The 15432-nt window shown below is 52.8% G+C and overlaps 1 protein-coding gene across 1 annotated transcript in view; it reads right to left on the bottom strand.

The window, feature by feature from the left end:
- The window catches only part of ABCC3 (ATP binding cassette subfamily C member 3), a 57280-nt gene that overhangs the window by 2088 nt on the left and 39760 nt on the right, over nucleotides 1-15432 (bottom strand). Inside the window, exons 20-30 of the mRNA XM_024235337.3 lie at nucleotides 14120-14234; nucleotides 13822-13966; nucleotides 13508-13715; nucleotides 13010-13320; nucleotides 11666-11865; nucleotides 11382-11508; nucleotides 9705-9806; nucleotides 5845-5991; nucleotides 5494-5652; nucleotides 4726-4892; nucleotides 1893-2087 (exon numbers count right to left, since the gene is read on the bottom strand). Of these exons, the coding sequence (XP_024091105.1) occupies nucleotides 1893-2087; nucleotides 4726-4892; nucleotides 5494-5652; nucleotides 5845-5991; nucleotides 9705-9806; nucleotides 11382-11508; nucleotides 11666-11865; nucleotides 13010-13320; nucleotides 13508-13715; nucleotides 13822-13966; nucleotides 14120-14234 (1876 nt within the window). The remainder of the gene's footprint in view (nucleotides 1-1892; nucleotides 2088-4725; nucleotides 4893-5493; nucleotides 5653-5844; nucleotides 5992-9704; nucleotides 9807-11381; nucleotides 11509-11665; nucleotides 11866-13009; nucleotides 13321-13507; nucleotides 13716-13821; nucleotides 13967-14119; nucleotides 14235-15432) is intronic.

Consider the following 15432-nt stretch of genomic DNA (forward strand, 5'->3'; position numbering starts at 1 on the left):
AGACAAAGTCTGACCTATTGCCCTGTCCATGGCACCCTCCCCACCCCACCGTCCTGCAAGTGTTTCTTGAGTGAATGAAGGCCTGTTGGGGTATTCCCACTACACTCCTTCAAAGGAGACTTGTCTGAGCCTCCTGCCTCCTCCTCCCCTCTAGTTTCTAGGGAGCACAGCCTGCCAGGGCAGAGCCAGTTCACTCCCGTGAGGCTTCTGAGTCACCCAGCCCTCTCTCCTCGACCTCCAGCACCACACCTTGACATCTGGCACAATGAGGGAGTGGTCTGCCTCTCCAAGGAAACCACAAGCTTCTGAGGGCATGGCCCCTCCCCTCATCCTTGGAGGGCCTAGTGCAAGAATTAGAGCAAGGGGCTGGGGAGGACACTGTCATTTCTCAGGATCACCTGCAGTTTAAATATCTTTCATTGACTTTTTTTCTTTTTTTTGAGACAGAGTCTCGCTCTGCACCCAGGCTACAGTGCAGTGGTGCAACCTCTGCCTCCTGGGTTCAAGTGATTCTCCTGCCTCAGCCTCCTGAGCAGCTGGGACTCCAGGTGTGGGCCACATGTGAGGCTAATTTTTGTATTTTTAGTAGAGACAGGATTTCACCATGTTGGCCAGGCTGGTCTCTAACTTCTGACCTCAAATGATCTGCCTGCCTCGGCCTCCCAAAGTCCTGGGATTACAGGTGTGAGCCACGGTGCTGGCCAACTTTTTTTTTTTTTTTTTTTTTTTTTGAGACAACGTCTCACTCTGTCACTCAGACTGGAGTGTACTGGCGTAATCTTGGCTCACTGCAATCTTTGCTTCCTGGGTTCAAGCAATTCTCTGTCAGCCTCCCGAGTAGCTGAGATTACAGGCATGCACCACCACATCCGGCTAATTTTTGTTTTTGTTTTGTTTTGTTTTTGGTAGAGACGGGGTTTCTCCATGTTGGCCAGGCTGGTCTTGAACTCCTGACCTCAAGTCATCCGCCCTCCTTGGCCTCCCAAAGTGCTGAGATTACAGGTGTGAGCCACTGTGCCCAGCCCTCATTGACTACGACAATCCCACGAAGCATCATTTTCATTTGAAACAGGCTCAGAAAGGTTCTGCAAATTGCCCAGGGTCACACAGCAGCCTGGAACTCCAGACACAGTGCTCTCCCCACAAGGTTCAGCTCCTCACGGTGCTGTCAGGGTCCAGCTGCCACCTGAGCTGCTTCTTCATCTGTGACCAGAGTGGCTGTGAGACACCAATGAGGTGAGGGACATGCAGGCACTCTGCCAGCAGGTTTCTTAGGAAGTGATGGGACCCAGCATGAAGCCTCCAGTTCCCCTTACATTGCCTCATGGAGGAGGCAGGATGCAAGTGGCCTGTGCACAAAGACAGTGCCTGTGGAGCCCAGTGTGCCCTTCCCCATGTGTTAGAAAATGTCATTGTTGAGGCTGGGCGCAGTGGCTCACGCCTGTAATCCCAACACTTTGGGAGGCCGAGGCAGGTGGATCACTTGAGGTCAGGAGTTCGAGACCAGCCTGGCCAACATGGTGAAACCGTCTCTACTAAAAATACAAAAATTAGCTGGATGTGGTGGTGCACGCCTGTAATCCCAGCACTTCGAGAGGCTGAGGTTGCAGTGAGCCACTGCACTCCAGCCTAGGCAACAGAGCAAAACTCTGTCTCAAAAAAAAAAAAGAAGAAAAAAAATGAAAATGTCATTGTATACCCCACCCCTGAGCCCAGGCCACCCCCCTCTGGTCTGCCCCTTATCCAGATCTTGGGAAACTCTGCTCTGCCTGCCATGCCCTAGCAATCCCAGGAACATTGCCTTGTTCAGATAACCCTAACCTGCCCTGCCCATTCCTGATGCCCCAGGTGGCCCCACCAGGTTCCCCGTTGCTCAGGTTCCCGTGTCCCACCTGCTGTAGTCCATGATAGTGTTAAGCCGGTGTGCGATGGTCAAGACAGTGCAGGTATCAAACTGGGTGCGGATGGTAGCCTGGATGAGGTTGTCAGTCTCCAGGTCGATGGCAGCTGTGGCCTCGTCTAAAACCAGGATGCGGCTCTTGCGGAGCAGGGCTCGGGCCAGGCACACGAGCTGCCTCTGGCCCACGCTGGGAGTGGAGAAGGCAGGCATTTCCAGCTGGGGGCCTCCCACCTGCCTCTGGGCCTCATTCCCAGACCTGTTTTACTCCTCAGTGGCCCAGGACTGGTTTTCTGTCTGACTTCTCCCATTTCTGCCATAGCCTAGCCCTCCAGAACGGAGCAGAGGTCTGGACACCATTGGGATAATGAGGGGCCTTGGGGAATGAGCCAGTGCTAAAAGGCATTGTGAAATCCCTTGTCTGCTCTTGGCACCCTTGGCCTCCTCTCTCGGTGCTTTCTTCCCCATCCTTGCTTTTCAGCTAGGGCCATGATGTTTCTCTGCTTCACTCTATCAGCCATTTACACCTTAGTAAGAACATACTTGCATGGCTCTTCTCAGATATTTGCAAATAGGCCACACGATGCCATCTTGCTGAGCCTAATATCACACAGTTCAGGCAGTCACCTCCCACCCCATAGGGAATACAGGCCAGGGCTCTGCTTCGGGGACAAGAAAAGGGCAGGGCAGAGGAAGACCTGGGGACTCTTTGTGTCTGGTCACTGAGGAAGTAAAGGAGGGGCAGGACACATGCCTTCAGCCTCCTGCCCTGGAATCCAGAGCCAGCAGACAAAACGAGGCTGTGTTCCCAACCAGGGCCACAGCATCCCCACATCCAAGGACAAATACCTCAGCCCTTCCCAAAGGCGTGAGTCACCGCAGCTGGAGTAAAGTCCGGGCTCTCTCCCTGGCCCATTCCCGCAACTAATGAAGGTTTTGGCAGCAGAATGAGCGGCCGGATAGAACTCAGGGCTGATTTATGGTGGAACTGGCACAGGACACAGGTTATACTTAAAGCGGCTACAAGCTCAGTGAGGGAGGAGGGGATTTCTGTCTCTGATCCTGGCATGTGTCGGGGTGGGGCATGCTCTGGGGGAAGTGTTGAGAGCAAGCAGGTGAGAAGAGTGGATCAAGCAAGAGACAGTCATGGGGCACAGGGTCTGGAGAGACCATATTTGTCTGCCAGCCACCCCCACATGGTTATGTAAGTGAGAGCCAGTTAAGATGCATATTTAGTCTTAAGGGCTGCCTGGGTGGCAAGGGAGTCCCACCAGTTGTCCAGGTGAGGGAGGTGGCTGTGATACAGCAAGGAAAGGTTTGGGACAGAGCCAGAGTCCCCGCTCTGCCCCTTATCAGCTGAACTGCTGCAGGGAAATCATTTCAAACTGTGGAGCCTTGTTTCTGGCCCACAGGACCACGGTAAAGATTAAAGGAGAAAGTGGAGGCCAGAGTGCTTTGAATATTGTTAAGTGCTGGGCAAATGTAAAGTTTTTTTTCTTGAGACGAAGTCTCGCTCGGTCGCCCAGGCTAGAGTGCAGTGGTGAGATCTTGGCTCACTGCAACCTCCGCCTCCAGGGTTCAAGCGATTCTCCTGCCTCGGCTTCTCGAATAGCTGGGATTACAGGTGCCCACCATCACGCCTAGCTAATTTTTGTGTGTTTGGTAGAGACAGGGTTTCACCATGTTGGCCAGGCTGGTCTTGAACTCCTGCCCTCAAGTGATCCACCCGCCTTGGCCTCCTAAAGTGCTGGGATTACAGGCGTGAGCTACTGCGCCTGGTCTTGTTTTAGTTTTTGAGGTCTGGGGAGGGTGCATGAGTATGGACTGAATATAAAAATGAAAATGGGGAGGAGGAGGAGGAGGAGGGGGAGAAGAAGAGGGAAGGAGGGGAGGAGGGGAAAAGCTGACATTTCACAGGAGCATATCCAAGCGAAGCGCTTTTCCTGTCATCACACTGACCCTAACACTGCTCTGTCCAGGTGGTAGCCACTGGCCCCATGTGGCTATTAGCACTTGAAATGTGACTAGTCCAAATTGAGACATTCTGTAAATGTGAAATATACACTGGATTTCAAACTTGTACGAAAAAACGCAAAATATTTCTAATACTTCTATATCAATGATGTGTTGAAATAATATTTTAGATCTATTGGGCTAAACAAATTATAGTATTACAGTTTATTTCACTTGTTTTTCCTTTTTAAAAAGTGTGGCTATGAGAAAAAAACATTAGTTTCATATGCATGATTTGCTTTGTTTTTTATTGGGCAGCATAATGCAAAGAGGTATGGACTGTTATTATCTGCCTTTTAGAGTGAAAGAAAAGTAGGCATAGAGAGGTTAAGCAACTCGCCCCAAATCACACAGCTAGCACAGGTATAGGTGTCTCCAACCTTTAGACTCAGTAAGAGGTGACTACTGGCCCCTCCGATGCATAGCCCAGTGGCGGAGGACATAAAATCTGGGGCTGTAAGAAAGCTCTGGAGGGGAGAGGGCTTCCTCAAAGGGTTTGGAATCTCCCAGAGCTGGTTCAAATCCCAGACCCGCCTTCTCCCAGCTGTGCAAGTTAGGTCAAGCCCTTTACCATCTCTGAGCCTCAGTTCCCTGACCGGTGAAGTGGGATCATGGACCACCGCTGGGGCTTGTGTGAGGAGTCGGCGGGGCAGTACGCCGTGCCTGGCACACGGGATATGTTCAATACAAAAGGACGGCCCTGTGCACATCCTGGCTGGCCTCATCTCTGTGTCATTGGTGTCAGGTGTCCCAGCACCTGCCAGGGTTCCCCAGGGAGGATTGCAGTTCCTGACCTCTGCACTCCCAGTGTTTACCTGAGATTCTCCCCGCCCTCTGAGCACTGGAAGTCCAGGCCTGCCGGCTGGGAGCTCACAAACGTGTGCAGATGGGACAGCTCCAAGGCCTGCCAAATGTCCTCCTCTGAGTAGCTGCCGGAGGGGTCCAGGTTCATGCGCAGGGTCCCCGAGAACAGGATGGGGTCCTGGGGATACAACATGGCCTCAGAGGGAGGCAGCTTAGGCCCTATAAGGAGCCATGGGCCCCAGGTCCAGGGAAGAAGAGAGGGATTAAGGTGGCAGCATTCCCACTCTGTTTGCAGCTCCCCAGAGGAGACAATGGCCAAAGAGATAGAAAATTGCCTGTAGGGGAGTGATAAACCTCAGCTTTGCCAATCACGAAGCCCTGTGTTGAAGCAGGAACCAGAGCCACTAATCTGACTCCAAAGTGTCCACTCGGCAGAAACAAAAAATACCCCGGAGGAGACAGAAAAAGTGAAATGTAATTAGAGCTGCTCAAAAAGACCAGGACAGAATGTCTCGGGGGAAGGGGTTCTTGGAGGGGTCCTTCTCCATGTGCTGGCCCAGGAGGTCAAAGGACAGGGCCTGATTGGGCAGGGTAAGTCTGAGGTTTCCAGATCCATGACGGGTGGCTCACTGATGGCTCTGCTTCCTGCTGTCTGTCCCTCCCGACCTGCCCAAGCCTCTGAGACTGGGGTCCCAGTCTCCATTCTAAAGCTACAGAACAAGGTGGGGCCTGCCTCCAGGGCCGTTGGCGAGTGTGGCCAGCCCGTGCTAGGCTCCTACCTGCGGGATGATGGTCAGCTGAGAGCGCAGGTCATGGAGGCCGATGTCTGCCACGTTGAGGCCGTCAATGCGGATTTCACCCTTTGCCGCCTCCAGGATGCGGAACAGGCAAAGGGTCATGGAAGACTTGCCAGCCCCAGTGCGGCCCACGATCCCCACCTGGACGGGGAAGGGAAGGGGCTCTCAGGGGGAAGCTGAGAGGTCAAAGGCACATCTCCAGGACTCCCCTGGAGGCCGAACAAACATCTGGCTGGAGCACTTGCTCTCTCAAAAGACCCAAGCTCCCCACAAGGGCTGTGGCCGTGTCTGCAGGCATGAACACACACGCAGGCCCGCCTACCCCACGCGTACCTTCTCGCCACCGTGCACATGCAGACTCAGGTCTCTCAGCACCAGGTCTAGGCCCGGCCGGTAGCGCACGGAATAATTCCGGAACTCCACCTCCCCACGTGGGGGCCAACCTTCGGGAGGGCGGCTGCCTTCCACCACCCAGGGCGCCTGGCAGGAGGGGCAGATGGGGTCACATCAGCTCCTGCCCAGTGCAGCCCTCTTTCACCTTTCGATCTCTCTCCCCCAAGGCCCCTCAATCCTCCCCAACTATGATCCCTGGGAGGGTCCTTGGCACCCCTGTGGCTCAGCCTTGTGTTCAATGACTCCTTTACCCCTCTGACTTTATTCCCCACAGATCTACTCCAACACTCCGGTGTCCTTCCCCTCCCAGTCTCTCTGCTTGCCCATGTTCCTTTTTTTTTTTTTTTTTTTTTTTTAATTTTTGAGAGAGAGGGTCTCAATCATGGCTCATTGCAGCCTTGAACTCCTGGATTCCAGCAATTCTCCTTCCTCAGCCTCCCTAGTAGCTAGGACTACAACAGGCACATGCCACCATGCCTGGCTAACTTGTTTTGTTCTGTGACAAGTTCTTGTTCTGTCACTCAGGCTGGAGTGCAGTGGTACGATCATAGCTCACTGCAAACTTGAATTCCTGGGTTCAAGCCATCCTCCTGCCTCAGCCTCCTGAGTAGCTAGGACTACAGGCCTGTGTCACCACACCTGGCTAATTTTTAAAGAAAAACTTGAAGAGACTGTGTCTTGCTGTGTTGACCAGGCTGGTCTCGAACTCCTAGCCTCCAGGGATCCTCCTGCCTAGGAGGATTCCCAAAGTCCTGGGAATACAGGTGTGAGCCACCGTGCCACACCTTATATTCCTTGAAGTGCCCTCCCTGCCTGCCCTAACTCCCCCTCTCATTACCTTTACCCATTCATTATTACTGGGTGGCAGCCCAGTGCCAGGCAGTGGGGACACAATGGCACCCCATTGAAACAGTCCTCACCCTCGTGAGATTTACGTTCTAGTAGAGGGAGGCATATAATCAACAGATAAGCAAATCTATACAATGTAAGAAGTGATGAGTGCTAGGGGCCAAGAAGTGCTTAGTGTTGCTGCTTTACACCGGGTGGTCAGGGAAGGCTTCCTGGAGGAGGCAAAGATTTTAGTAAGACCCAAAGGAGGTGAGGGAACACGCCAAGTGGATATCTGGAGGGAGGGCATGCTGGGCAGAGGGAACAGCAGGCGTAAATGGCTCTAGGTGTGTTCTGGAGCACAGTGGCAAAGGCAAGAGGTAAGAGGCTGAGGTAGTGGTGGCCCCATCATGTAGGGCCTTGCAGACCATTTTAAGGACTATTTTTTTTTTTAACTCTGATTAAGATGCAAAGCCATTAGAGGGCTGTACACAGAGGAATGACGTGATTTGATTTTTTTTTTTTTAATCTCTTGGCTGCTACAAGCAGAATAGACTGGTAGGACATAAGATGATGGTGGCTTTGAGATAGGATTGGCTACATAATTTGGGAGGCCCAGTGCAAAATGAAAACCTGAGCCTTCTTGTTGAAGAATGATGGAGAATGTCAAGGCGCTGACGGCAGAGCATTACTCTAAAACGCGCCGTTCTTCCGGGAGTGGGGACGCTGCGACTGTTCCCGTGGAGCCAGCCCTGCTTCGAGGCAGGAGAAACCACGTGGCTAGAGGTGAAAAAGCAGAGCAGCAGGCACAGATTGGTCTCTCGAGGAGGTGTCAGAGAACGGGTCGTGGGGTTGAGGGCAGACATTTATAGGATACAGAGACAGGAGCATGGGTATCCATGCAGGAACTGGGCTGCTAGACATGAAGCAGGGGAACTGGAAGCTCCCAGACAGTGAGGGGTGAGGGGCCGGAGGGTGATGCCTGGGGAAGCCAGGCTGGGGTCAGGCAGGTGGACTGGCGGGTGCAATGCAGGCCACAGAATCCACGAGGACTCCAAGAAGAAGGGAGAGGTCATTTTATTGGGACGTTGCTAAGAGGTTGAATTAGATGAGAACAGAAAAGCATCCCCTGGATTTGGAACCAGGAAGGTCACTGGTGAGCTGTCTCCATGGAGCAAGGGCCAGAAGGAGGACTGCAGGAGGCAGATGAGATCAAGGCTGATGAGGAAGCGGACGGAGCTTGTGGAGACCGTACTTTAAACCATGCTTCACGACAGAGGAGCAGAGAAATGGGGCAGTGGAGTGCAGGGGGGAGGGTTTGCGTGTGTGTCTGGAATGGAAGATGTGATGGAATATTTTTGCATGTGGATGGGAAGCGTCCAACAGAGGGAGCAAGAATGACAGGAGATGGAGGGCGGGACTGAGGAAGCCAGGTCCTCAAGCGGCCATGAGAAGAAATGGAGGGGCTGGGCTTTGAAACAGAAAGGGATGATTCCTGCTAAAAGTGAAAAGAAGACAACGGTGAAGGAGACACAGGCGGGTTTAAAGACCGAGAGGCAGGAAGGTTGAGGGAGTTCACGTCTTAGAACCTACTTTTTTATGGAGGTGTCAGGCAAGGTCGATGGCTGAGCAGGAGGGAGATGTGGGGTTTGAGGACAGAGATTATTCAACAGAATTCTTTCTGAATGTGAGAACATGGGCTTCTTGGGGAAGCAAAGCAGGAACAGGCAGCCGTGGTGTGTGGTTATAAACTTGTCAACTCAGTGATTTTTCTCCTGCAAGCTTTTTTTTTTTTTAGACAGAGTCTCACTCTGTCATCCAGGCTGGGGTGCAGTGGCGCAATCTCGGCTCACTGCAACCTCCACCACCTGGGTTCAAGCAATTCTCCTGCCTTGGACTCCCAAGTAGCTGGGAATACAGGTGTGCACCATCATGCCCAGCTAATTTTTTGTATTTTTAGTAGAGATGGGGTTTCACCATATTGGCCAGGCTGGTTTTGAACTCCTGACCTCAAGAGATCCACCCACCTTGGCCTCCCAAAGTGCTGGGATTACAGGCGTGAGCCACTGCGCCCCGACTCCTGCAAGGTTTTAAGTGCTCAGGGCAGGCATGAAGAAGGCAGGTTGGTGGGCTCAGCTGGGGTGGGTTTTGGAGATGAGTACAACTGAGAGAAAAGAGAGAGAAGGGCGAGGCAGGTGAGAGCGTTTGTGTTGGTGGAGCATAGACTCTAGGCTGGCTGGGGAGGGAGGTGAAGGCAGAGAAGCCGATGGACAGAGACACAAAGGGGGGTCATGGGATTGGGAGTCCCAGTGAAGGCAGACTGCTGTGACAGTGGGGGACTTGGAGCATGAGAGCAAGCAGGGATAGGAGTGTGGGCCGAAGATGGGATGCTTGACACTGATGCTGCAGCTTCTGGCCATGAAGAGGTCTGAGGTGTGACCATGAGAGGGGGAGGTGGAGAAAAGTCTGGAACCCCCAGTAGGGGACAACTCCTTTTCCCCAACAAAGGGCATGCTGCCCCACCTCCACGCCTTTGCCCAGGCTGGTGTCTTTGGCTGGAATGCTCACCTTCCCACTGCCCACCCCACCATCTTACTTAGTCTATCAAAGCCTGTCCATCCTTCTCATGTAAGCTCATCTCCCCTGGTCACCCCAGCTGAAGGATCTCCCTCATCTGTCCTCTCCAGGTGCACCACGCCAGAGATCTGTTCATCCACTGCAAAGCCTTGCAACAGGTCTTACCCCTCCCACCAAATCAGAATCACCTGAGGGCAAACACAGTCTTGCTCAACTCTGATCTCTCTACGCCTCCTAGCATAGAGCGTTGGTTGATGCTCAGTAAGGAGTGAATGGATAAATGAATGAAGAGCCCTATACACAGCTGGCCCTGATGTTGAGGGAGGGAGGGCCACCAAGCTTTCTTCCCCAGCTACTTCAGACTCCCCCTGTCCTGGGCTCATGCCAGTACCCACCTCTGTCACTGTCTTGGAGTACTCCTTGACCCTCTCCACAGCCACGATGTTAGACTCCAAATCTGACATCATTCGTATCATCCAGTTCAGAGCAAATGTCACCTGGCCAAAGAGACTGGGTTATATGTATGCCAATCTCCCCTCCCCACCATAATGGCTTTGGGAGGAGTTCAGACTCCTGGATCATGTGCCCATCAATGGCATCCTAGCCCATGGATGACCCAGGTGGGCCTGGATCAAGCCCACAGGCATGCCAGCTGGGGCTGTAATCATGAATGACTCCCTCGGGCAGTGACAGTGCAGACTTAAACAAGGACCACCTCGCCTTGGTTTCTGTTTCTCCAACTTTAATATGTATAAGACTTCCCAGAGAATCTTGTTAAAATGCAACGCCGGATTCTGTAGTCTGAGGTGGGATTTGGGACCTGAGATTCTTCATTTCTAACAAGCTCCCAGAGGATGCTGATGCAACTGGCCCATGGGCCACACTTTGTGTACCAAGGAGTCTTGATCAAAATGCAGAGTCCTCAGCCCCATCCTAGGTCTACTGAATCAAAATGTACATTTTAACAAGTAGATTCATATGCACACTGACGTTTGTGAAAATTGACCTTTCCGGATTGCTTTTTGTTTGCCAACGCGTTCAAGGTTTGAGTCACCTGAGGCATTAACAATGTGATCTGCTTTACAAAAATTCTGTTTGCAGTTAGGTGACTCTGACAGTACAAGCTGGCATCAGGATGACCTGCCTGACCTGCAGCCCAGGCTTCAGTCACCTCGTCTGTGTACTTCCTCTGCAAGCATGTGAACGTGAGCAGTATGCCAGCCCTACACTGTTCTGACCTGTCACATGAGCCTACAACTTGCCCAGAGACAAGAGAAATTCTGTTTGTCCTTTGGGGCTAAGCTCCAAGATTATTTCTACAACACCCCAAAGCAATAAACTCCTCTGCGCTTTTTTTTTTTTTTCTCTTGAGATGGAGTCTCGCTATGTCACCCAGGCTGGAGTGCAGTGGCGTGATCTTGGCTCACTGCAACCTCTGCCTCCCAGGTTCAAGCTATTCTCCTGCCTCAGCCTCCCGAGTAGCTGGGATTACAGGTGCCCACCACCACGGCTGGCTAATTTTCGTATTTAAGTAGAGATGGGGTTTCACCATGTTGGCCAGGCTGGTCTGGAACTCCTGGCCTCAGGTGATCTGCCCACCTCGGCCTCCCAAATTGCTGGGATTATATGTGTGAGCCACTGCAGCCAGTCCCTCTTCTGGGCTTTTAAAACATTTTGTTTCTCCAGCCACAAAGACCTGCTCAGCCTGCAGCACAATCCACTGCTGATGGGGGTCTCTCCAGCGCTGGACTGTGAGGTGTCAGGCAAGGTTGACGGCTGAGCAGGAGGGAGATGTGGGGTTTGAGGACAGAGATTATTCAAAAGAATTCTTTCTGAATGTGAGAACATGGGCTTCTTGGGGAAGGCAAGTAGGAACATCCAGCCATGGTGTGTGGTTATAAACTTGTCAACTCAATGATTTTTTTCTTTTTTTTTTTTCTCACAGTCCTTGAGAACAGACCCTGTGGCTGGTGCCCATACTGAGCAGGGAGGGGCACTCGGGAGATGCCTGGAACACCTGTGTGGTTTCTGTCCCAGTGGTGGCCCTGCCCTGGGGTCCAGGCCCTTCATACCTGCAAGGAGTAGGACACAGAAAGGCCCACCAGCCCCGGATTCAGGCTGCTCCTCCCAATGACGGCAAATAGTGCAGCAAAGAGCACCACACAGTTCCCCACGAATTCCACTCCAATGCTTAGCCACCTGTGGGGGCTCAGATGAGGAGGAAATGGGTCAGGGGCAGGGAGGGGCCAGCTTGCCAGTTTTCTGCTTAGGGGAAAGGAGGGACAAGGACCCTGAACACCACAGAGCCTGCTGGGAATTCCTGGAGGAGGAGGGAGAGAGGGAGGCAGCTTCTGACCGGTTGGAGATGATGTAGGGGTAGCAGCTTCTCTGGTTGGCATCCACCTTAGTATCACTGATGACCTCAAAGTCCCGGCTACGGTTGTAGGCCCGGATGACACTGGCACCAGTCACTGTCTCCGAAAAGTGGGAGTAGATAGGTGAGCGGCTGACTGATTCCAGCCGCTTCAGTTGCCTTGATGTGGCTGCATAGAAGCGCTGATGGAGGGAGAAGGAGTTTGGGGTCAGGGCCATGGAACCCCCAACTCAGTCCTGCCTGTCTCTGAACTCATCCATTTTCAGATGAGTCCTCCCAGCCAGCCTCACTCCCACCACGAGACATCGCTGCCTTCCCCCACCTCCAAGGTCCCAAGACTTGGGGCCTTGATGTGTCATTCACTCCTTCCCTCTGATCATCTCTGCTTCAACCCCACAACAACACGGCTCTGCCTCCAGTTTCCATCCTCTCCTCTGTGGCCTAAGATATCCAGGACTATACAGGATGTCTATCTGATTCTCCCCAGCCCAGCACAGAGCACAGCCTAGGTCATGGTTGCTATACCCAGGTGCTGAGCATCTATCCCCGGGAACTCACTAATTCATTACAGAACAGGAGTTCAGTGTCTGCAAAGACCTTTTACAGTTAGCTGTATCTGAAGGTTATCAACTCATCTATGTTAAACACATGCATACCCGTATGTTTAGATATGTATAAAAGGAAGGAAAGGATAATGTGTCCCAAACTGTTGACAATGTTTTATCAAAAAACAGCCAACAGGAAGGCCAGGCATGGTGGTTCCCACCTGTAATCGCAGCACTTTGGGAGGCCTAGGTGGGCGGATCACTTGAGGTCAGGAGTTCAAGACCAGCCTGGCCAACATAGTGAAACCCCGTCTCTACTAAAACTACAAAAATTAGCTGGGCGTGGTGGTGCATGCCTGTAATCCCAGCTACTTGGGAGGCTGAAACAGAAGAATTGCTTGAACCTGGGAGGCGGAGGTTGCAGTGAGCTGAGATTGTGCAGCTGCACTCCAGCCTGAGCGACAGAGCGAGACTCGAGACTCTGTCTAAAAAAAAAAAAAAAAAAAAAGCCAACAGGAAAGTCCCAGTGCCAGCTACAATGTATAACTATTTCATTTTATTCTCTCACCAACTCCATGAGGAAGGTCTATGAGTCATTCTGTTTTACAGGTGAGGCAAATGAGTTTCAAAGAGGTTAAGTAATGGCTCCCCTAACATAAATGTTAAGCAACGACTGCCCCTAACAAAACCCTGTAATGTTGGTGGCCTGAAGCGTCCCACCCCTGCTGCCCCTGCCCATGTAGATGCCCTGCCCCATACCAGCACCACGCCCACCCCACACCTGCACTAAGGTGTAGAGCACAGCCAGGGGCAGGATGACCACAGCGAAGAGCGGCGTGCTGGCCACGATGACCACAAGAGTGGAGATGGCGTTGAAGAAGGAATTCAGCAGCATGAGGATGACAGGGGCCAGAACCTCATCAATGACATAGATGTCCTTGGAGAAGCGGTTCAGGATGCGGCCTGAGGGTGTGGTGTCAAAGAAGGACTGTGGCGAGCGTATCTTGTTGTGCAGCAGTGCCTGGTGCAACACACGGGCAGCCTGGATGCCACCTGCTGCCATGGCCATGGCTGACAGCGTCACCAAGAGCCCTGTTGGAGAAGGCAGAGGGCACTGGCTCACCTGGACTAGTGAGCAGGCACAAAGGGGCAGAATCAGAGACACCGGTTGACCAGAGTGGGTTAGGGAGGCTTGGATGCAAGGGCATGCTTTGGGGGGCCTGGCAGCCCAGAGAAGAAGGGATATTGGAGCCCCTTCTGGACACCCCCACAGGCTCACCTTGCAGAATTCCTAAGGCGGCATAGACGCCCAGCCTCTGGGAAGTGTTGTTCTGTCTACTGTCTGCCACTGCATCATTTGTCCAGGCACTGAGCCACACATTGGCTCCAATGGCAGCCGCACTTTGACCCACATACAGGAGACAGATGGCCAGCGTGGTATAGAGCCCCACAGCCTTGGCATAATCCCAGAACACACTTAGCTCCACCTGTAGGGAGCAGCCATGGCAGTCAGGACAGGGGACTCCATAAACCCTGGGGCTGCTGGGGCCTGCCTGTCCATCCTCTCCAGCCCCTCTTGCCCCGCCGACTCACAGTGCCAATCTCTGCTTTCTCCTTCTGGGTCAGTGCCCCATCTGCCTTCGCCTCTGTCACCCGCACCTTCTCCGATGGACCCAGGTGCCTCCGGGGTACAGGCCGACCCTGTCCCTCCCCATCCGAGGACACGGCACTCAGCTGTCTGTGGAGGCAACTGGTCAGGCCCAGGGAGGGGGCCTCAAGCACCCCCAGGACAGAGGCTGGGAGTGTCAGGGAGAAACCTGCACCCCACCTGGCAGGGCTTGGGGAGCCCTGATACAGCCTCCGGGAGGGCTGGGAGCTCTCAGGAGCTCACCTCATAAACTGCTTCTGGACCACGTAGGTGACTGGATCATTGTCTGTCAGATCCGTGTGGTTGCTGAGTGTGTCTTCAATCAGCAGTGCCTCCTTATCCTCTGCACCTTCCAACGCTGCAGTGGGGTGGCAGGAAGGAGATAGGGTTCAGCTAGTTCTCCCTGCAAGCCTCTGGTATCTCCCATTCCCCACTCTAATGAAAGGGGCTCAATGGACAAGCATGAAAATTAAATGAGGGGGATTGAAAGGGCAACAAGAAAGACTTGGGTTAGGCAACAAGAAAAACTCTCTTCACAAATTATGGAGAAAGGGACTCAAATACAAGGGTTAGGAACTTGGGCTCTGGAGTCAGAGTGGCTGAACTTAAAACCCACGTCCTTGGCTGGGCGCGGTGGCTCACGCCTGTAATCCCAGCACTTTGGGAGGCTGAGGCGGGCAGCTCACGAGGTCAGGAGATGGAGACCAGCCTGGCCAACATGGTGAAACCCCGTCTCTACTAAAAATACAAAAATTAGCCGGGCATGATGGCGGGCGCCTATAATCCTGGCTACTCGGGAGGCTGAGGTAGGAGAATCGCTTGAACCCAGGAAGCAAAGGTTGCAGTGAGCCAAGATCACACCATTGCACTCCAGCCTGGGCAACAGAGTGAGAAACTGTCTCAAAAAAAAAAAAAATCTGCATGACAGTAGGCTTAAAAGAAAATGTGTCCAGTGTGTGAGCAAGGGGCACAGCACTTGGTAAATGCTCAAGGCACGTTGGCTGTACGTATAGCCATAGGCAAGAAAGCCCAGGAAAAGGTCTGTGAGCCAATCCAGAATTGGGGGCTGGGGAGCTGGGTCTGGGCAACAAGGAGCCAGGGGCATGTTGTAAGCCCAGAGACTTCAACAAGCTCCATGAGGACTATAATTTTTTTGTTTGCTCACTGCTATAGCTTAGTGTCTGGAACAGTGCCTGTATATAGTGATTGTCCAATAAATTTTGGTTGATAAATAAGCGGCTTTGCCAAGCACTTGCATACTTGCCAAACTATTTATCCATGAAGCAGCCTTGCCACACAAGCTGGGCCTGGGCCCTCCTATGCTTTCAACAGATGGAAAACAGGCTCTGAGATCGGGCAAGGTGGCTCACACCCGTAAGCCCAGCACTTTGGGAGGCCGAGGCGGGCAGGTCACGAGGTCAAGAGATCGAGACCATCCTGGCCAACATGGTGAAACCCTGTCTCTACTAAAAATACAAAAATTAGCCAGGCGTGGTGGTGCGTGCCTGTAGTCCCAGCTACTCGGGAGCCTGAGGCAGGAGAATCACTTGAACCTG

Source organism: Pongo abelii, chromosome 19, assembly GCF_028885655.2.
Source record: "Pongo abelii isolate AG06213 chromosome 19, NHGRI_mPonAbe1-v2.0_pri, whole genome shotgun sequence".
Lineage (NCBI taxonomy): Eukaryota > Metazoa > Chordata > Mammalia > Primates > Hominidae > Pongo > Pongo abelii.